This window comes from Pseudorca crassidens, chromosome 9 (genome assembly GCF_039906515.1).
Source record: "Pseudorca crassidens isolate mPseCra1 chromosome 9, mPseCra1.hap1, whole genome shotgun sequence".
Lineage (NCBI taxonomy): Eukaryota > Metazoa > Chordata > Mammalia > Artiodactyla > Delphinidae > Pseudorca > Pseudorca crassidens.
The window spans coordinates 56504031-56525245 of NC_090304.1; the positions used below are offsets into that span (position 1 = coordinate 56504031).

At 42.0% G+C, this 21215-nt stretch overlaps 1 protein-coding gene across 3 annotated transcripts in view; it reads left to right on the forward strand.

The window, feature by feature from the left end:
• USP35 (ubiquitin specific peptidase 35) overlaps positions 1 to 21215 on the forward strand; it is a 76669-nt gene that overhangs the window by 11652 nt on the left and 43802 nt on the right. For all 3 annotated transcript variants that reach the window (XM_067750479.1, XM_067750481.1, XM_067750480.1), the window contains exons 6-7: positions 288 to 446; positions 4879 to 5072. In XM_067750479.1, coding sequence (XP_067606580.1) covers positions 288 to 446; positions 4879 to 5072 — 353 coding nt within the window. The remainder of the gene's footprint in view (positions 1 to 287; positions 447 to 4878; positions 5073 to 21215) is intronic.

Here is a 21215-nt window from a genome sequence, read left to right on the forward strand (position 1 = left end):
GTACTTAATAGCTGGGGCTCAGGCTCAGGCCTCCCCTGAGCTGTGAGGAGGGAATTATTTGTCCCATTAAACAGATGAAGAGACTGAGGAAGAGTATCCAAGGTCATGTGTCTTATAAAGAGGGTCACCTGCCTGCAGAGCTCAGGGCCCTATGCAGGTAAGGGGCCCAGTGGTCAGGTGGGCAGACCTCCTTGCTTCAAGGAGCTCTGGGTGCTTCCAGCACTGACCACCATCCCATGTCTTAGGTGGGTAAACTGGTGCTGACTAACCCTGCTCTGCTCTCACAGCTCCTCCCTCACATCCCCCCAATGGTGGCCTCTCTGGTCAAGGAGGACTCCAACTCGGGGACCAGCTGCCTGGAGCAGCTGGCGGAGCTGGTTCACTGCATGGTGTTCAGGTTCCCCGGCTTCCCGGATCTGTATGAACCCGTCATGGAGGCCATCAAGGTGAGTGACAGTCCCCCCTGCTCCCGTGCCCCACTCTGAGGAGGTTGCTGATTTGGGCTTTGCTCAAGGCCACACTACAGGTTAGTGGCAGCCCTCCATCCTTTGGTCCCTGGCTGTCTCCCATTACCTCCCCCAGCCCATCGTGGGCTTCAGGCACACTGAGCCACCTGCCATTCCCCCAGATGGATCTTCCTCTCGCGATTGTTCTGAGCCTTTGCATATGCCGATCTCTCTAACTTAAACTCCTGTCTTGTCTGCCTGGATAGCTCTTATTTCTACCAAGCCTTCTTCTTGAAGGTTCTGCTCAAGTGTTTCTCCTTCAGGAAGCCTTCCCTGATAACTCTAAATTACACGCCCCCCGCACTCTGCCCCTCAACTGGGTCATGGCCTCTCTGAGCTTCCACAGCCCTAGTGTATCCCTCAGTCACACATTGTCACTGTCTGTATGTCTGTTTCCTCTTAGACTGAGCATTCCAGAGCAGAGATGGTTTACAATTGTTCACAAGACTTATGCCCTACTCTGTGCCAGGCCCAGGCTGGGAACTGGGGACACAGGCATGAGGCAGACCACGTCTCCTCCCTTTGAGGAGCTCACAGCGTAGAGGGGTGACTGACGTGTTTACCCGTAACTGTGATCTAAGCAGCTTAAGAAATGCCTGTGAGGGTCAGCCTGAGAGCGGTGAGGCGGCAGAGGAGGGAAAGATCTCCAGTTAGAGGAGGAGGCTGCAAGGAAGAAAGGGCTTCTGAACCGGGCTTGCTGGGTTGCTAGGACAATAACATTTGTAGCTAGAGTCACACTTGGCAGTGTCTTTCCATATATTTTGTCTTCTGTTGCTCACTAGAAACCTGTGAGGCAGGTACTATTGTTATTTCAGTTTCAAAGATGAGGAAAATGAGACTTGGAGAGGTTTGGTGTCTTATGCAGTCACGGAGGTAGTGGGAGATGCAGCCAGGGCTGAGGGTTGCTGAGCCCTTTCCCATTGCTTGATACAGAGGGCAGGTCCAAGTGTGGGTGAAAGACATCCAGGTAAGTGGTGGCCCTTTTAGAACCTCTGGTCAGACTTCCATTTCTGTAACACAGCAGATAGGTAACCTGAGAAGTGTCCCATTACAAAACACCTAGAAATGCTTGTTAAAATGTAACAGATGTCTTTTTAAGTACATAGCTGAGCTTGCAAGAGAGCAAGGGGGAATCCCCAGGGGCCAAAAAGGAAGAGAAAACCAAATTCCAGAATGGTAAATGAGAGGTGATACTCTTTTGCCCTGGGTGGGGAGGGGCAGTGGGTGAGATGGCCAACCTCAGTCCCCAAGGGGCTTGAGCCGGTGGGGACAGAAGTTGAGGCTTAGGGTCTGCCCCCAGCAGGGAATCAGCACTGAGAGGCCCATGTAAATCAGGACCCAAGAAAGGCTTTACCATTAGCAAAAGGGTGTTCTAGAAAAAATACACATGGTTCCAAGTAGACATCAAGGAAGGCTCTCTGGCTTGGTCTGGGCTCTGGATTGGGAAAAAAGAAATTGTCATCGTTGGACTGCTCTCATGTGGGTTTAGGGGTTCAAATTCTTATCTTCTTTGGTGTTGTAGCACCCTAAGCTTATTGAAAGTAGTCATAAACTTGTAATACCCAAGGATTGCCTAATAGAAACAGAAATGATGCTGCTTTCAAGCCACAAAGATAGAATTCTACTAAAGATGAGTTTATAATCCCCAGATTACAAGACACGTAAGGGAACAATCCACCATGAGTGAGAGGTGATAGATACAACGAACAAAACCTCTGGCATTTACTTGGATTTTCTTAGTTTTTCCAACTTAATGTGAGGAAGAGATGTTTTTTGTTGTTTTATTTTAAACAGTCAGAGGTAACTAACAATAGAAGTAGCTGCCTTGCTAGATCATGAGCTCCCTGGCACTGGAGGTGGTTGAGCGGAGAAGATAGGACTTAAACCTGTTGGGAGTGACTGTTACTGTGAGCTTCTGATGGGCAGGGACCATGTCATTTTGATCTCTGTGTCTAATAAATGTCTGAGTGAATGAACAGGACTGTAGTGTGAAGTATGGTATCATGGAGATGTGAGCAAAGAGGAGGGAGCATGGCCCTGCCCTGGGCACCAGGGGAAACCTACGCCGAGTGAGATCCAGGCTTTGCACATTAGAGGCTATGGTCTGATCCAGTGGGCAAGGTGAGTGTGCAGATACTTATACAACTAGGTGTAGGGACTTAGGCTCTATAAGACAGGTATAGATAGTGTGGGACCCCCACTTGAGAAGATTCTGGAAAGTCTTCTGGAGAGGGGATATAGGAGTTAGGCCTTGAGGGACAGGGACCGGCAGGAGGAGGCCCCCAGACAGGTCAGTGGGTAAGGTGTGGGAGCAGGAATATGCAAGTACTGTTTGGTGGTAAATGTGGAGGGGGAGGGAAGAACAGAAGCATAGGCAGAGTGGAAGGCGGTGAAAACCAGGTTGTGTGACTGCTTGGTCCAGCAGATCTGGGCTTCTCAAACATTTCTTCTGAAGTGCTTGACCTCAGAGGAGGGGACTCACCCTCCTGCAGCCTGACACAAGCTCAGAGTTTCTCTAAAATCTCATTTTATCTCAAAGATTCAAGTATATACTTCATAATCATAAACACTTGTTTTAATTTAAACATTTTTCTTCCTTGAATATTAGTGAATATAGCTCTAGGAAGATGTGTGACATTTGTCCTATGGCTTTGACTACCCCTTGCTTCAAGGCACTTTGAGAGGCAAGGCAGCAAAGTATTCATGGGGTTTTATTGTTTATAAAATTCTTTCATATGTATTATAGGAGTACATCCTTTGTATACAGTCTCCTTTATAAATTCTGGAAAGTTCTCTCACTTAGGCAGTTGTAGTAAGTCATGGCAGTTTCTCTGGGAGCTGTGGTCCTTGCTGAGGGAGCTACATGGTATGTAGACTTCCAGTCACATCAGGAGCTTGAAAGGTGTTTGAAAGTTTTTGTTTTATTCTCTTTATTCTCCTAAGAGTACAGAGTTACCTTCATTGGGAAAAAGCATTTGATTTTTTTTTTTCTAGTGTGCATATTTTTGTATCTTGTATGCTTGTGTTGCAGGGTGGGGTGTTGGTTCTGTCATTTTTTTTTTTTTATCTTTGATTCTTTTTTTTCTTAATTTTATTTTTTTATATATACAGCAGGTTCTTATTAGTTACCTATTTTATACCAGTTCTGTCTTTTTGTCCCTATTTGTTCCCGTTGTGTGTGGGGTGGGGATTGGATAGGGGATAATAGGAAGAAAAAAGAAGGGACTAAGAGAGAAGTTGCTGAGCCCTTATCTTCTTATCTTGCCTCAGACAGCTACTATATTTTTTATCATCTGTGAGAGGTGACTGACTAATCTGATAAATTATCTGATAAATAATCCTGGGAAATGAGTGAGCAGATGTGTTAAACCACCGCTTGAGCCAGACCTTCTGCAGCGACGAGGGCTTTCAGTGTAAGCTGGTCTGAAGCTCAAGGGCCTTAGACAAATCTAGGAACTGTGCTCAGGATCTGGAAACGAGAATGGGGCTAGAGGAACTGTCATGAATATCGCTTAAATCTACTAAGTAATACTGCATTATGCTTAGGTGTTTTTCCTTAAAACATGTCATTATTAGAACCGGTGCTTGGTAATATTCTTTTCAGTGCAGCTGTTTAATGTGAAAAAGGATAACAAGTGGGAAAGCATGCTAACCCCTGAGCCCGTGACCAAGGACCCATACCGCAGACCCCCAGGATCCTCCCACTGTCCTGACTGTAGGATCAAGTTCAGGGTTGGGGTAGGGGGTTACTAATTCGAAAAAGCTGACTCCGCAAACTTTAAAGTAGAGGAGGTGAAAACAGGAGCAAGCAACGTGCAAGTATAGAGTGCCAAACTGATATAAGGTAGGAGTATCCTCACTTGACAGATGAGCAAACTGAGGTCCAGGGAGGTTAACTGACTGAGTCAGAGAGGCTCACTGACCACAGCCAGAGAGCTGTGAGGACAAGAGTCAGGGCCAGGGTTGAGATCTCGACACTGCTGGATTGGGCCAATGGGCCAGTGTTGTCATTGCTTACAGTCTGCCACATCCTGGGCTCATGTAACATATAGTAGATTCCTCGCTTATTGCCTCTAAGGAAATTCTTTCTCTCTCTGGGTCTTAGTTTTTTCATCTACACGGTGGGGATTTTACCCCTTTCTTAAGGTAGCTGTGGCATGAAAGATCATGTAGAAGGCCCACACGTCAAGATGAAAACCTAGAACATGTTTGAAAGCAAGGAGCTGTTCTCACACATCTTTAGGGCATGTTTGGGGTGATATGCTTGGGCAGGTGTGTAGCAGGCTGTAGTCCAAGAAGGCTTCCCAGAGGAGGTGATATTTTTAGAGCTAAACCTGGTGCCCACTGTCCTGCTGGCTTGTTTCCCCCTCAGGACCTCCATGTTCCCAATGAGGACCGAATCAAGCAGCTGCTGGGGCAGGATGCCTGGACCTCGCAGAAGAGTGAGCTGGCTGGCTTCTACCCCCGGCTCATGGCCAAGTCAGACACTGGCAAGATTGGTTTAATCAATCTGGGCAACACGTGCTATGTGAACAGCATCCTTCAGGCCTTGTTCATGGCTTCCGAGTAGGTGCTACTTTTGAATTCCCTGTCTGCCCCTGCTTCTCTCCTCTGGGCTCCCTGGTGTGCGGGGGTGAGGTAGGGGTTGGAGAGGGTGGGTCCTGCTTTGTGTTATCGGCATAATTCCCTGAGGTCTGTGGGTATGTGAAGGGCAGGTGAGAGTTCCCAGAGGGCTCCAGGCCATTGCCAAGGCAGTAGGTCAAGACCGGATGGGAACTTGAGTTGGGGATTCAGGGGCTCAGCTGCAGTGGGAAGGGAGTCTGCTCTGGGTTGGTCGACATCACTGACTTTTCTGCTAGAGTCCATGGGGGTGGATAGTGTCTTCCACAGTAGGACTTCCACTCATCCTGGCCTTAGATGCCCCCTTTTACTAAAACAAAATCTTTATCATCAGTGGCTACCTATCCAACTTATGGCTTGCTTAGTACATTCACATTGTTGTGCAGCCGTCACTGCCATCCATCCCTATAACACTTTTCATTTTGTAAATCTGAAACTCTGTGCCTATTAAACACTAACTTCCCGTATTCTCATTCTCCCCTCCCCACAGCCTTTGGCTACCACTGTTATATGTTTTGTCTCTATGATTTTGTCTCTACTTTAAGTACCTCATATAAGTGAAATCGTACAGTATTTGTCTTTTTGTGATTGGCTTATTTCACTTAGCAGATGTCCTCAGGGTTCATCCATATTGTAGCATATTGCAGAATTTCTTCCCTTTTTTAAGGCTGGATAATATTCCATTGTGTGTATAAACCACATTTTGGTAATCTGTTCATTGGTAGAGTGACAGACACCTGGGTTGCTTCCATGTTTTAGCTGTTGTGAATAATGCCACATGAACATGGGAGTACAAATATCTCTTCGAGACCCTGCCTCTGATTCTTTCGGTTACATACCCAGAAGTGGAATTGCTTGGCGATATGGTAGTTCTGTTTTTTAGTTTTTTTTGAGGAACCTCCATATCGTTTTCCACACTGGCAGCACCAGTTTACATTCCCACCAACAGTGCACAAGGGTTAGGATTTCTCTACATCCTCCCAACACTTCTTTTCTGTTTTTTTGATAATAGTCATCCTAATGGGTGTGAGGTGGTATCTCATTATAGTTTTTAATTTGCTGTTCCCTAATGATTAATGATGTTGAGTATCTTTTCATGTGCTTATTGGCCATTTGTATGTGTTCTTTGGCAAAAGGTCTATTTAAATCCATTACCTAGTTGTTTTTTTTTTTTTGTGGTATGCGGGCCTCTCACTGTTGTAGCCTCTCCCGTTGCGGAGCACCCTCTGGACGCGCAGGCTCAGCGGCCATGGCTCACGGGCCCAGGTGCTCCACGGCATGTGGGATCTTCCCAGACCGGGGCACGAACCCGCGTGCCCTGCATTGGCAGGCGGACTCTCAACCACTGCGCCACCAGGGAAGCCCCATTACCTAGTTTTGAATCAGGTTGTTTGTTTTCTGTTGTTGAGTTTGAGGAGTCCTTTTGTATATTCTGAATATTAATCCTGTATCACATACATGATTTGCAAATGTTTTTAAACTTTTTATTTTATATTGGAATATAGTTGTTTAACAGTATTGTGATAGTTTCAGGTGTACAGCAAAGTGATTCAGTTATACGTATACGTGTATCAATTCTTTTTCAAATTTTTTTCCCATTTAGGTTGTACATAATATTGAGCAGAGTTCCCTGTGCTATGCAGTAGGTCCTTGTTGGTTATCCACTTTAAATGTAGCAGTGTGTACATGTCAATCCCAAACTCCCTAACTGTCTGTTCCCCCCACCCTTCCCACCTGGTAACCATAAGTTCCTTCTCTGAGTCTGTGAGTCTGTTTCTGTTTTGTAAATAAGTTGATTTGTATCATTTCTTTTTAGATTCCATATATAAACGATATCATATGATATTTGTCTTTCTCTGTCTGACTTACTTCACTCAGTATGACAATGTCTAAGTCCATCCTTATTGCTGCAAATGGCATTATTTCATTCTTTTTAATGGCTAATATTCCATTGTATATATGTGCCACATCTTTATCCATTCCTCTGTCGATGGACATTTAGTTGGTTCCATGTCTTGGCTATTGTAAACAGTGTTGCAATGAACATTGGGGTGCATGTATCCTTTTGGACCATGACCATGTTTTTCTCCAGATATATACCCAGAAGTGCAATTACAGGATCATATGGTAGCTCTATTTTTAGTTTTTAAGGAACCTCCATACTGTTCTCCATAGTAGCTGTACCAATTTACATTCTCACCAACAGTGTAGGAGGGTTGCCTTCTCTCCACACCCTCTCCAGCATTTATGTTTGTGGATTTTTGATGATAGTCATTTTGACTGGTGTGAGGTGATAGCTCATTGTAGTTTTGATTTGCATTTCTCTAATAATTAGTGATGTTGAACATCTTTTCATGTGCCTCTTGGCCATCTGTATGTCTTCTTTGGAGAAGTGTCTATTTAGGTCTTATGCCCATTTTTTGATTGGGTTGTTTATTTTGATGATATTAAGCTGCATGAGCTGTTTGTAAATCTTGGAGACTAATCTCTTATCAGTCACATGATTTGCAAACATTTTCTCCCAATCTGTGGTTGTCTTTTCATTTTGTTTATTGTTTCCTTTGCTGTGCAAAAGCTTTTGAATTTAATTAGGCCCCATTTCTTTATTTTTGTTTTTATTTCCATTACCCTGGGAGATGGATCGAAAAAAATATTGCTGTGATTTATGTCAGAGAGTGTTCTGCCTGTGTTTTCCTCTAAGAGTTTTATAGTGTCCAGTCTCACATTTATGTCTTTAATCCATTTTGAGCTTATTTTTGTGTATGGTGTTAAAAAATGATCTAATTTCATTTTTTTACGTGTAGCTGTCCAGTTTTCCCAGCACCGTTTGGTTTTTTTATTTTTGGCAGCGTTGGGTCTTTGTTGCTGTGTGTGGGCTTTCTCTAGTTGTGGTGAGCGGGGACTACTCTTTGTTGTGGTGTGCGGGTGTCTCATTGAGGTGGCTTCTCTTGTTGCAGAGCACAGGCCCTAGGCACATGGGCTTCAGTAGTTGCAGCAGGCGGGCTCAGTAGTTGTGGCTTGTGGGTTCCAGAGCGCAGGCTCAGTAGTTGTGGTGCATGGGCTTAGTTGCTCTGCGGCATGTGGGATCTTCCTGGACCAGGGATCAAACCCGTGTCCCCTGCATTGGCAGTTGGATTCTTAACCACTGCGCCACCAGGGAAGTCCCCCCAGCACCATTTGTTGAAGAGACTGTCTTTCCACCATTGTATAGTCTTTCCTCATTTATAGCACATTAATTGACCATAGGTGCATGTCATTTCTGGGCTTTCAATCTATATGTCTGTTTTTGTGTCAGTACCATGTGGTTTTGATGACTATAGCTTTGTAGTATAGTCTGAAGTTAGGGAGCCTGATTACTTCAGCTCCTGTTTTGTTTTTCTGATTGCTTTGGCTATTCTGGGTTTTTTTTTTTTTTGCGGTACGCGGGCCTCTCACTGTTGTGGCCTCTCCCGTTGCGGAGCACAGGCTCCAGATGCGCAGGCTCAGTGGCCATGGCTCACGGGCCCAGCTGCTCCATGGCCTGTGGGACCTTCCCGGACCGGGGCATGAACCCATGTCCCCTGCATAGGCAGGCGGACTCTCAACCACTGCACCACCAGGGAAGCCCTATTCTGGGTCTTTTGTGTCTCCATACAAATTTTAAGATTTTTTGTTCTAGTTCTGTGAAAATTGCCATTGGTAATTTGATAGGGATTAATTTATTGATCAAATTAATTGATTCAATCTACATTGAATCTGTAGATTTCCTTGGGTAATGTTGTCATTTTGAGAATATTGATTGTTCCAATCCAAGAACATGGTATATCTTTCCATCTGTTTGTGTCATCTTCAGTTTCTTTCATCAGTATCTTATAGTTTTTGGAGTACAAGTCTTTTGTCTCCTTATGTAAGTCTATTCCTACATAAGGAGGAAAGGTGTATTCCTAGGTATTTTATTCTTTTTGATGTGATGGTAAATGGAATTGTTTCTTGAATTTCTCTTTCTGATCTTTCATTGTTAGTGTATAGAAATGCAACAGATTTCTGTATATTAATTTTGTAACCTGAAACTTTACCAAATTCATTGATGAGCTTAGTAGTTTTCTGGTAGCATTTCTATGTATAGTATCATGTCATCTGCAGAGAGTGATAGTTTTACTTCTTCTTTTTCAATTTGGATTCCTTTTATTTCTTTTCCTTCTCTCATTGCTGTAGCTAGGACTTCCAAAACTGTGTTGAATAAAAGTGGCGAGAGTGGACATGCTTGTCTTGTTCCTGATCGTAGACGAAATGCTTTCAGCTTTTCACCATTGAGTATGATGTTAGCTGTAGGTTTGTCGTATATGGCGTTTATTATGTTGAGGTAGGTTCCCTCTATGCCCACTTTCTGGAGAGGTTTTATCATAAATGGGTACTGAATTTTGTCAAAAGCTTTTTCTTCATCTATTGAGACGATCATATGGTTTTTATTCTTCAATTTGTTAATGTGGTGTATCACACTGATTGATGTGCAGATATCAAAAAATCCTTGCATCCCTGGGATAAATCCCTCTTGATCATGGTGTATGATCCTTTTAATGTATTGTTGGATTTGGATTACTAGTGTTTTGTTGAAGATATTTGTGTCTATGTTCATCAGTGATATTAGCCTATAATTTTCATTTTTTTGTGGTATCTTTGTCTGGTTTACGTATCAGGGTGATGGTGGCCTCATAGAATGAGTTCGGGAGTTTTCCTTCCTCTGCAATTTTTTGGAAAAGTTTCAGAAGGAGAGGTGTTAGCTCTTCTCTAAATGTTTGATAGAATTCGCCTGTGAAGCCAGGACTTTTGTTTGTTGGGCATCTTTTTTTTTTTTTTTTTTGTGGTACGCGGGCCTCTCACTGTTGTGGCCTCTCCCGTTGCGGAGCACAGGCTCCGGACACGCAGGCTCAGCGGCCATGGCTCATGGGCCTAGACGCTCCGCGGCATGTGGGATCCTTCCAGACCGGGGCACGAACTCGTGTCCCCTGCATCGGCAGGCGGACTCTCAACCACTGCACCACCAGGGAAGCCCTGTTGGGCATCTTTTAATCACGGTATCAATTTCAGCGCTTGTGAGTGGTCTGTTAATATTTTCTATTTCTTCCTGGTTCAGTCTTGGGAGATTGTACCTTTCTAAAAATTTGTCCATTTCTTCCAGGTTGTCCATTTTATTGGCATATAGTTGTTTGTAGTAGTCTCTTATGATCCTTTGTGTTTCTGTGGTGTCAGTTGTAACTTCTCCTTTTTCATTCTAACTTTATTGAATTGAGTCCTCTCCCTTTTTTTCTTGATGAGTCTGGCTAAAGGTTTATCAATTTTGTTTATCTTTTCAAAGCACCAGGTTTCAGTTTCATTATCTTTGCTGTTGTTTTGTCTCTATTTCATTTATTTCTGCTCTGATCTTTATGATTTCTTTCCTTCTACTATAGGTTTTGTTTGTTTTTCTTTCTCTAGTTGCTTTAGGTGTAAGTTTAGGTTGTTTATTTGAGATTTTGTTGTTTCCTGAGGAGAGATTGTATTGCTCTAAACTTCCCTCTTAGAACTGCTTTTGCTGCATCCCATAGATTTTGGATCATTTTGTTTTTGTTTTCATTTGTCAACACGTATAGTTTTATTTCTTTGATTAATTCAGTGATCCATTGGTTGTTTAGTAGCATATTGTTTAGCCTCCACGTGTTTGTGTTTTTTACAGTTTTTTTCTTATGGTTTATTTCTAGTCTCATAGCATTGTGGTTGGAAAAGACGCTTGATATGATTTGAATTTTCTTAAATTTACCATGGCTTGCTTTGTGGCCCAGCGTGTGGTCAGTCCTGGAGAATGTTCCATGTGCACTTGAAAAGAATGTATATTCCGCTGCTTTTGGATGGAATGCTCTGTAAATGTCAATTAAGTTCATCTGGCCTAATGTGTCATTCAAGGCCTGGGTTTCCTTATTGATTTTCTGTCTGGATGATCTGTCCATTGATGAAAGTGGGGTGTTAAAGTCCCCCACTATTATTGTGTTACTGTTGATTTCTCCCTTTATGGCTGTTAGTATTTGCCTTATATATTGAGGTGCTTCTGTGTTGGGTGCATATATATTTACAGTTGTTACATCTTCTTGGATTGATCCCTTGATCATTATGTAGTGTCCTTCTGTGTCTCTTCTTTGTTATAACAGTCTTTATTTTAAAGTCTATTTTGTCTGATATGAGTATTGCTACTCCAGCTTTCTTTTGATTTCGACTTGCATGGAATAACTTCTTCCATCCCCTCACTTTCAGTCTGTATGTGTCCCTACGTCTGAAGTGGGTCTCTTATAGACAGCATATATATGGGTCTTGTTTTGTTTTGTTTTGCTTTTGTGGTACATGGGCCTCTCACTGTTGTGGCCCCTCCTGTTGCGGAGCACAGGCTCCAGACGTGCAGGCTAAGCGGCCATGGCTCACGGGCCCAGTCACTCCACAGCATGTGGGATCTTCCCGGACCGGGGCACGAACCCACGTCCCCTGCATCGGCAGGCGGACTCTCAACCACTGTGCCACCAGGGAAGCCCTGGGTCTTGTTTTTGTGTCCATTCAGCAAGCCTGCATTTTTTGGCTGGAGCATTTAATCCATTTACATTTAAGGTAATTATCAATATGTATGTTCCTATTGACATTTTGTTAATTGTTTTGGGTTTGTTTTTATAGGTCTTTTTTCTTCTCTACCTCTTTTGTTCTGTTGTGGTCTGATGACCATCTTCAGTGTTGTGTTTGGGCTGCTTTTTCGTTTTTGTGTGCATCTATCTATTGTAGTTTTGGGTTTGTTGTTCCCTTGAGGTTTTGATATAGCAGTCTGTAGGTGTACAAGTTTCTTTTTTAATTTTTTTAATTTTTATTTTATTTATTTATTTTTGGCTGTGTTGGGTCTTTATTGCTGCACGTTGGCTTTCTCTAGTTGTGGTGAGCGGGTGCTCCTCTTCGTTGTGGTGCACGGTCTTCTCATTGCAGTGGCTTCTCTTGTTGCAGAGCAACTACAGTAGTTGTTGCGCGTGGGCTTTAGAGTGCAGGCTCAGGAGTTGTGGTGCACGGGCTTAGTTGCTCCGCGGCATGTGGGATCTTCCTGGACCAGGGATCGAACCTGTGTCCCCTGCATTGGCAAGTGGATTCTTATCCACTGCGCCACCAGGGAAGCCCACAAGGTTGTTTCAAGTTGCTGGTCTCTTCCCCGCCTAGAGGAGTTCCTTTATCATTTCTTGCAAAGCTGGTCTCGTGGTGTCGAATTCTCTTAGCTTTTGCTGTCTGTAAAGCTTTTGATTTCTCCATCAAATGTGAATGAGAGCCTTGCTGGGTAGAGTATTCTTGGTTGTAGTTTCCTCCCTTTCATCACTTTAAATAGTGATGAAAGGCCACGTCTTTCTGGTAGGCAGAGTTTCTGCTGAGAAATCAGCTGATAGCCTTATGGCAGTTCACTTGTATTTGTCGTTTTTCCCTTGTGGCTTTAAAAATTTTTTTTTTCGTCTTTAATTTTTGTCAGTTTGATTACTATGTGTCTTGGCATGTTGCTCCTTGGGTTTATCCTGCCTGGGACTCTCTGTGCTTCCTTGACTAGGGTGACTGTTTCCTTTCCCTTGTTAGGGAAGTTTTCAGCTATTATCTCTTCAAATGTTTTCTCAGGTCCTTTCTCTCTCTCTTCTCCTTCTGGGACCCGTATAATGTGAATGTTGGTATGTTTAATGTTGTCCCAGAGGTCTCTTAGACTGTCTTCATTTCTTTCTATTCTTTTTTCTTTATTCTGTTTCATGGCAGTGATTTCCACCATTTTGTCTTCAGGTCATTTATTTGTTCTTCTGCCTCAGTTATTCTGCTATTGATTCCTTCTAGTGTGTTTTTCATTTCATTTATTGTATTGTTCATCTCTGTTTGTTTGTTCTTTAGTTCCTATAGGTCTTTGTTGAACATTTGTCGCATCTTCCCGATCCTTGCCTCCATTCTTTCTCCGAGATCCTGGATCATCTTCACTATCATTATTCTGAATTCTTTTTCTGGAAGTTTGGCTATTTCCACTTCACTTAGTTGTTCTTCTGGGGTTTTATCTCGTTCCTTCATCTGGGACACAGTCCTCTGCCATTTCATTTTGTGTGACTTTCTGTGATTGTGGTTTTTGTTCGGCAGGCTGCAGAATTGTAGTTCTTTTTGCTTCTACTGTCTGTCCTCCAGTGGATGAGGCTCTCTAAGAGGCTTATGCGAGCTTCCTGATGGGAGGGACTGGTGGTGGGTAGAGCTGGGTCTTGTCCATCTGGTGGGGAGGGCCGTGCTCAGTAAAACTTTAAAACTTTAATCCACTTGTCCCGCTGAAGGGGTGAGGTTGTGTTCCCTGCTGTTGGTTGTTTGGCCTGAGGCAACCCAGCATTGGAGCCTACAGGCTATTTGGTGGGGCTAATCATGGCCTCTGGGAGGGCTCATGCCAATGAGTACTTCCCAGAACTGCTGCTTCCAGTGTCTTTGTCCCTGCAGTGAGCGACAACTCCCCTGTCACTTCTGCAGGAGACCCTCCAATACTAGCAGGTAGGTCTGGCCCAGTCTCTTATGGAGGCACTGCTTTTTTCCCCTGGGTCCTGGTGCGCACAGGACTGTGTGTGCCCTCCAAGAGTGGAGTTTTTGTTTCCTCCAGTCGTGTGGAAGTCCTGCAGTCAATCCCGCTGGCCTTCAAAGCTGGACTCTCTGAGGAGTCCTCCTCTCATTGCTGGACCTCCAGGCTGGGAAGCCTGACACGGGGCTCAGAACCTCACTCCAGTGGGAGAACTTCTGTGGTATAATTGTTTTCCAGTTTGTGGGTCGCCCGCCCGGCGGGTATGGAATTTGATTCTGTTGCACTTGCGCCCTGCCTACCGTCTTGCTGTAGTCTCTCCTTTGTCTTTGGATGGTAGGGTATCTTTTTTGGTAGGTCCTAGCATTTTTCCACTGATGGTTGCTCAGCAGTTGGTTGTGATGCTGGTGCTCTTGCAAGAAGGGGTGAGTGCACGTCCTTCTACTCCACCATCTTTCCAAATATTTTTTCCCAGAGCCTTTTGCGGTTGCCTTTTTACTCTGTGGATAATCTTTTTTCGTTGTTTTTTTTTTTATATATTTATTGGAGTATAGTTGATTTACAGTGTTGTGTTAGTTCTGCTGTATAGCATAGTGAATCAGTTATACATATATATATATCCACTCTTTTTTAGATTCTTTTCCTATATAGATCATTACAGAATATAGAGCAGAGTTCCCTGTGCTATACAGTAGGGCCTTACTAGTTATCTGTTTTATATATAGTAGTGTGTATATGTCAATCCCAGGCTCCCAATTTATCCCTCCTCTCCCCATGCCTGCCCCCGTAACTGGTAAACATAGTTGTTGTGTTTTTTTTGACACAATGGCCTTTTTATTTTAAATTTTGAATTTTATTTTACTTGTTTTTTTATACAGCAAGTTCTTATTAGTTATCCCTTTTTAGTGAACATATATTAGTGAATATATGTCAATCACAATCTCCAGATTCATCACACACACACACACACACACACACACCCCGGCACTTTTCTCCCTTGGTGTCCATACGTTTGTTCTCGAAATCTGTGTCTCTGTGACATCTGTGACATCTGTCTTGAAGAATCCTTGCATCCCTGGGATAAATCCCACTTGATCATGGTGTACGATCCTTTTAATGTGTTGTTGGATTCTGTTTGCCAGTATTTTGTTGAGGATTTTTGCATCTATATTCATGAATGATACTGGTCTGTAATTTTCTTTTCTTGTAGTATCTTTGTCTGGTTTTGGTATCAGGGTGATGGTGGCCTCATACAATGAGTTTGGGAGTGTTCCTTCCTCTGCAATATTTTGGAAGAGTTTGGGAAGGATGGGTATTAGCTCTTCTCTGAATGTTTGATAGAATTCACCTGTGAAGCCATCTGGTCCTGGACTTTCATTTATTGGAATATTTTTAATCACAGTTTCAATTTCATTACTTGTGATTGGTCTGTTCATATTTTCTATTTCTTCCTGGTTCAGTGTTGGAAGGTTGTACCTTTCTAAGAATTTGTCCAGTTCTTCCAGGTTGTCCATGTTATTGGCATAGAGTTGCTTGTAGTAGTCTCTTAGAATGCTTTGTATTTCTTCAGTGTCCGTTGTAACTTCTCCTTTTTCATTTCTAATTTTATTGATTTGAGTCCTCGCCTTCTTTTTCTTGATGAGTCTGGCTAATGGTTTATCAATTTTGTTTATCTTCTCAAAGAAGAGCTTTAAGTTTTATTGATCTTTGCTATTGTTTTCTTTGTTTCTATTTCATTTATTTCTGCTCTGATCTTTATGATTTCTTTCCTTCTGCTAACTTTGGGTTTTGTTTGTTCTTCTTTCTCTAGTTCCTTTAGGTATGAGGTTAGATTGTTTATTTGAGATATTGCTTGTTTCTTGAGGTAGGGTTGTATAGCTATAAACTTCCCTCTTAGAACTGCTTTTGCTGCATCCCATAGGTTTTGGATCATTGTGTTTTCATTGTCATTGTCTCTAGGTATTTACTGATTTCCTCTTTGATTTCTTCAGTAATCTCTTGGTTATTTAGTAATGTATTGTTTAGCCTCCATGTGTTTGTGTTTATACGTTTTTTTCCCTGTCATTGATTTCTGATCTCATAATGTTGTGATCAGAAAAGATGCTTCATATGATTTCAATTTTCTTAAATTTACTGAAGCTTGATTTGTGACCCAATATGTGATCTATCCTGGAGAATGTTCCATGCACAGTTGAGAAGAAAGTGTAATCTGCTGTTTTTGGATGGAATGTCCTATAAATATCAATTAAATCTATCTGGTCTATTGTGTCATTTAAAGCTTCTGTTTCCTTATTAATTTTCTGTTTAGGTGATCTGTCCGTTGGTGTAAGTGAGGTGTTAAAGTCCCCCACTATTACTGTGTTACTTTTGCTTTCTTCTTTTATAGCTGTTAGCAGTTGCCTTAGTATTGAGGTGCTCCTATGTTGGGTACATATATATTTATAATTGTTATATCTTTTTCTTGGATTGATCCCTTGATCATTATGTGGTGTCCTTCTTTGTCTCTTGTAACATTCTTTATTTTAAAGTCTATTTGATCTGATATGAGTATTGCTACTCCAGCTTTCTTTTGATTTCCATTTGCATGGAATATCTTTTTCCATCTCTTCACTTTCAGTCTGTATGTGTCCCTAGGTCTGAAGTGGGTCTCTTGTAGACAGCATATATATGGATCTTGTTTTTGTATCCATTCAGCCAGTGTGTGTGTTTTGGTTGGAGCATTTAATCCATTCACGTTTAGGGTAATTATCGATATGTATGTTCCTATGACCATTTTCTTAATTGTTTTGGGTTTGTGTTTGTAGGTCCTTTTCTCCTCTTGTGTTTCCCACTTAGAGAAGTTCCTTTAGCATTTGTTGTAGGGCTGGTTTGGTGGTGCTGAATTCTCTTAGCTTTTGCTTGTCTGTAAAGCTTTTGATTTCTCTGTCGATCTGAATGAGATCCTTGCTGGGTAATCTTGGTTGTAGGTTCTTCCCTTTTATCACTTTAAATATGTCACGCCACTCCCTTCTGGCTTGTAGATTTCTGCTGAGAAATCAGCTGTTAACCTTTTGGGAGTTCCCTTGTATGTTATTTGTCATTTTTCCCTTCCTGATTTCAATAACTTTTCTTTGTCTTTAATTTTTGCCAATGTGATTACTGTGTGTCTTGGCGTGTTTCTCCTTGGGTTTATCCTGTATGGGACTCTCTGTGCTTCCTGGAGTTGGGCGGCTATTTCCTTTCCCATGTTAGGGAAGTTTTCTACTATAAACTCTTCAGATATTTTCTCGGGTCTTTTCTCTCTCTCTGCTCCTTCTGGGACCCCTATAATGTGAATGTTGTTGCGTTTAATGTCCCAGAGGTCTCTTAGGCTGTCTTCATTTCTTTTCATTCTTTTTTCTTTATTCTGTTCCGCAGCTGTGAATTCCACCATTCTGTCTTCCAGGTCACTTATCCGTTCTTCTGCCTCAGTTATTCTGCTATTGATTCCTTCTAGTGTATTTTTCATTTCAGTTATTGTATTGTTCATCTCTGTTTGTTTGTTCTTTAATTCTTCTAGGTCTTTGTTAAACATTTCTGTCATCTTCTCAATCTTTGCCTCCATTCTTTTTCCGAGGTCCTGGATCATCTTTACTATCATTATGCTGAATTCTTTTTCTGGAAGGTTGCCTATCTCCACCTCATTTAGTTGTTTTTCTGGTGTTTTAACTTGTTCCTTCATCTGGTATATAGACCTCTGCCTTTTCATCTTGTCTCTCTTTCTGTGAATGTGGTTTTTGTTCCACAGGCTGCAGGATTGTAGTTCTTGCTTCTGCTGTCTGCCTTCTGGTAGATGAGGCTATCTGAGAGGCTTGTGCAGGTTTCCTGATGGGAGGGACTGGTGGTGGGTAGAGCTGGCTGTTGCTCTGGTGGGCAGAGCTCAGTAAAACTTTAATCTGCTTGTCTGCTGATGGGTGGGGATGAGTTCCCTCCCTGTTGGTTGTTTGCCCTGAGGTGATCCAGCAATGGAGCCTTTTTGGTTGGGCTAATGGTGGACTCTGGGAGGGCTCACGCCAAGGAGTACTTCCCAGAACTTCTGCTGCCAGTGTCCTTGTCCTCATGGTGAGACACAGCCACCCTCCGCCTCTGCTGGAGACCCTCCCAACACTAGCAGGTAGGTCTGGTTCAGTCTCTTATGGGCTCAATGCCCCTCCCCCTGGGTCCCAGTGTGCACACTACTTTGTGTGTGCCCTCCAAGAGTGGAGTCTCTGTTTCCCCCAGTCCTGTCGAAGACCTGCAATCAAATCCCGCTAGCCTTCAAAGTTTGATTCTCTAGGAATTCCTCCTCCCATTACTGGACCCCCAGGTTGGGAAGCCTGACGTGGGACTCAGAACCTTCACTCCAGTAGGTGGACTTCTGTGGTATAAGTGTTCTTTAGTTTGTGAGTCACCCATCCAGCATTTATGGGATTTGATTTTATTGTGACTGTGCCCCTCCTACCATCTCATTGTGGCTTCTCCTTTGTCTTTGGATGTGAGGTATCTTTTTTGGTGATTTCCAGTGTCTTCCTATTGATGATTGTTCAGCAGTTAGGTGTGATTCTGGTGCTCCCGCAAGAGGGAGTGAGAGCATGTCCTTCTACTCCACCATCTTGAACCAATCCCCAAACATAAATAGTTGTTTTTTTTTTTTTTTTGCAGTACGAGGGCCTCTCACTGTTGTGGCCTCTCCCGTTGCGGAGCACAGGCTCTAGACGCGCAGGCTCAGTGGCCATGGCTCACGGGCCCAGCTGCTCCGTGGCATGTGGGATCTTCCCTGACCGGGGCACAAACCTGTGTCCCCCACATCGGCAGGCAGACTCTCAACCACTGCGCCACCAGGGAAGCCCAATAGTTTTTGTTTTTGTTTTTACATCTGTGACTCTACTTCTGTTTTGTAAATAAGTTCGTTTGTACCATTTTTTTAGATTCTCTGTGGATGGTGTTTTTTTCTTTTTCTCTGTTGAAAGAGGTTGCTTTTATTTTTAAATTTACTTTTATTGAGATGTAATTGACATTAACATATTAATTTCAGGTGTACAATGTATTGATTCAATATACAGTTAGTTGACCCTTGAACAACATACATTTGAATTGCATGGGTCCACTTATATGTGGACTTTTTCCAGTAAATATTTTGGAAAAATTTTTGGAGATTTGCAATAATTTGAAATAAATTGAAGGCAAACCTTGTAGCCTAGAAATATCAAAAAAAAAAAAAGAAAAAGTTAGGTATGTCATGAATGTATGAAATATATGTTGATATATAAATAACATAAAAAGTATGTGTTAATCAACTGCTTATGTTATTGGTCAGGCTTCCAGTCGACAGTAGGCTATGAACAGTTAAGTCTTGGAGTGAAAAGTTATGCGTGGATTTTCAACAGTATGGGCGTTGGCGCCCCAACCCCTGCATTGTTCAAGGGTCAACCATATGTCTATATTTGAAATGATCACCATAATTAGTCTACCTAACATCCATCACCACACATAGTTACAAATTTTCTTGTGATGAGAACTTTTAAGATTTATTCTGTTAGCAACTTTCAAATATATAATACAGTATTACTAACTATAGTAAGCATGCTGTACATTACATTCTCAGGACTTATTTATTTTACAACTGAGAGTTTGTATCTTTTGACCTCCTTTACCTATTTCACCCATACCAGATCCCCTCCTCTGGCAACCATCAGTCTGTTCTCTGTATCAATGAGATTGCTTTTTTGGATTCCACATGTAAGTGAGATCATACAGTATATGTGTTTTTCTGTATAGCTCATTTTGCTTAGTGTATCGCACTCAAGGTTTATCTAACTGTCATAAATGGCAGGATTTCCTTATTTCTTGTGGCTGAATGATATTCTTTTGTGTGTGTGTGTGTGTGTGTGTGTGTGTGTGTGTGTGTGTGTATACCACATTTTCTTTATCCATTCGTCAGTGAACACTTATGTTATGTCATTGTTTTGGCTATTCTAAATAATGCTGCAGTGAACATGGGGGTGCATATATCTTTTTAAGTAATGTTTTTGTTTTCTTCAGATAAATACCCAGAAGTGGAATTACGAGATCATATGGTAGTTCTGTTTTTACTTTTTTGAGGAACCTCCATACTGTTTTCTGTAGTGGGTGTGTACCAATTTACATTTCTGTCAGCAGTGCACAAAGGTTCTCTTTTCTCTACATCCTCGCCAACACTTATTTGTTGTGTTTTTGATAATAGCTGTTCTGACAGTGTGAGATAATAACTCATTCTGGTTGTGATTTGCATTTCCCTTGATGATTAGTGATGTTGAGCACCTTTTCATGTACCTGTTGGTCATTTGGATGTCTTCTTTGGAAAATGTCTATTCAGATTATGCCTTTTTTTTTTTTTTCTGGTAGTAGTTTGTGGTTTTCTTTTTTCTTTCTTTTTTTTATTGAAGTATAGATTTACAATGTTATGCCATTCTCTGCTGTGCAGCAGAGTGACTCAGTTTTACACATGTATACATTCTTTTTTAAATATTCTTTTCCATTATGGTTTATCCCAGGAGATTGGATATAATTCCCTGTGCTATACAGAAGGACCTCGTTGTTTATCCATTCTAAATGTAATAGTTTGCATCTACCAACCCCAAATTCCAAGCCTGTCCCTCTTCCACTCTGCTTACCCTTGGCTACCACAAGTCTGATTTCTATGTCTGTGAGTCTGTTTCTGTTTTGTAGATAGGTTCATTTGTGCCATATCTTAGATTCCATGTATCAGTGATATCATATGGTATTTGTCTTTCTCTTTCTGACTTACTTCACTTGGTATGAAAATCTCTATTTGTATCCATGTTGCTGCAAACAGCATTATTTTGTTCTTTTTTATGGCTGAGTAGTATTCCATTGTTCCATTAATCTATAAGTCTGTCTTTGTGCCAGTACCATACTATTTTGATGACTGTTGCTTTATAGTATAGTCTGAAGTCAGGGAGCCTGATTCCTCCAGCTCTGTTTTTCTTTCCCAAGATTGCTTTGGCTATTTGGGGTCTTCTGTGTTTCCATCCAAATTTTAAGATTTTTTGTTCTAATTCTATGAAAAATGCCATTGGTAATTTGATAGGGGTTGCATTGAATTTGTAGATTACAGTGGGTAGTATAGTCATTTGGACAGTATTGATTCTTCCAGTCCAAGAATATGGTATATCTTTTCATCTGTTTGTGTCATCTTCGATTTCTTTCATCAGCATCTTATAGTTTTCAGAGTACAGGTTTTTTGCCTCCTAGGTATTTTACTGTTTTTGATGCGATGGTAAATGGGATTGTTCCCTTAATTTCTCTCTCTGATGTTTTGTTGTTAGCGTATAGAAATGCAACAGATTTCTGTGTATTAATGTTCTATCCTGCAACTTTACTGAATTCATTGATGAGCTCTAATAGTTTTCTGGTATCATCTTTGGGATTTTCTATGTATAGTATCATGTCATCTGCAAGCAATGACAGTTTTCCTTCTGCTTTTCCAATCTGGATTCCTTTTATTTCTTTTTCTTCTCTGATTGCTGCAGCTGGGACTT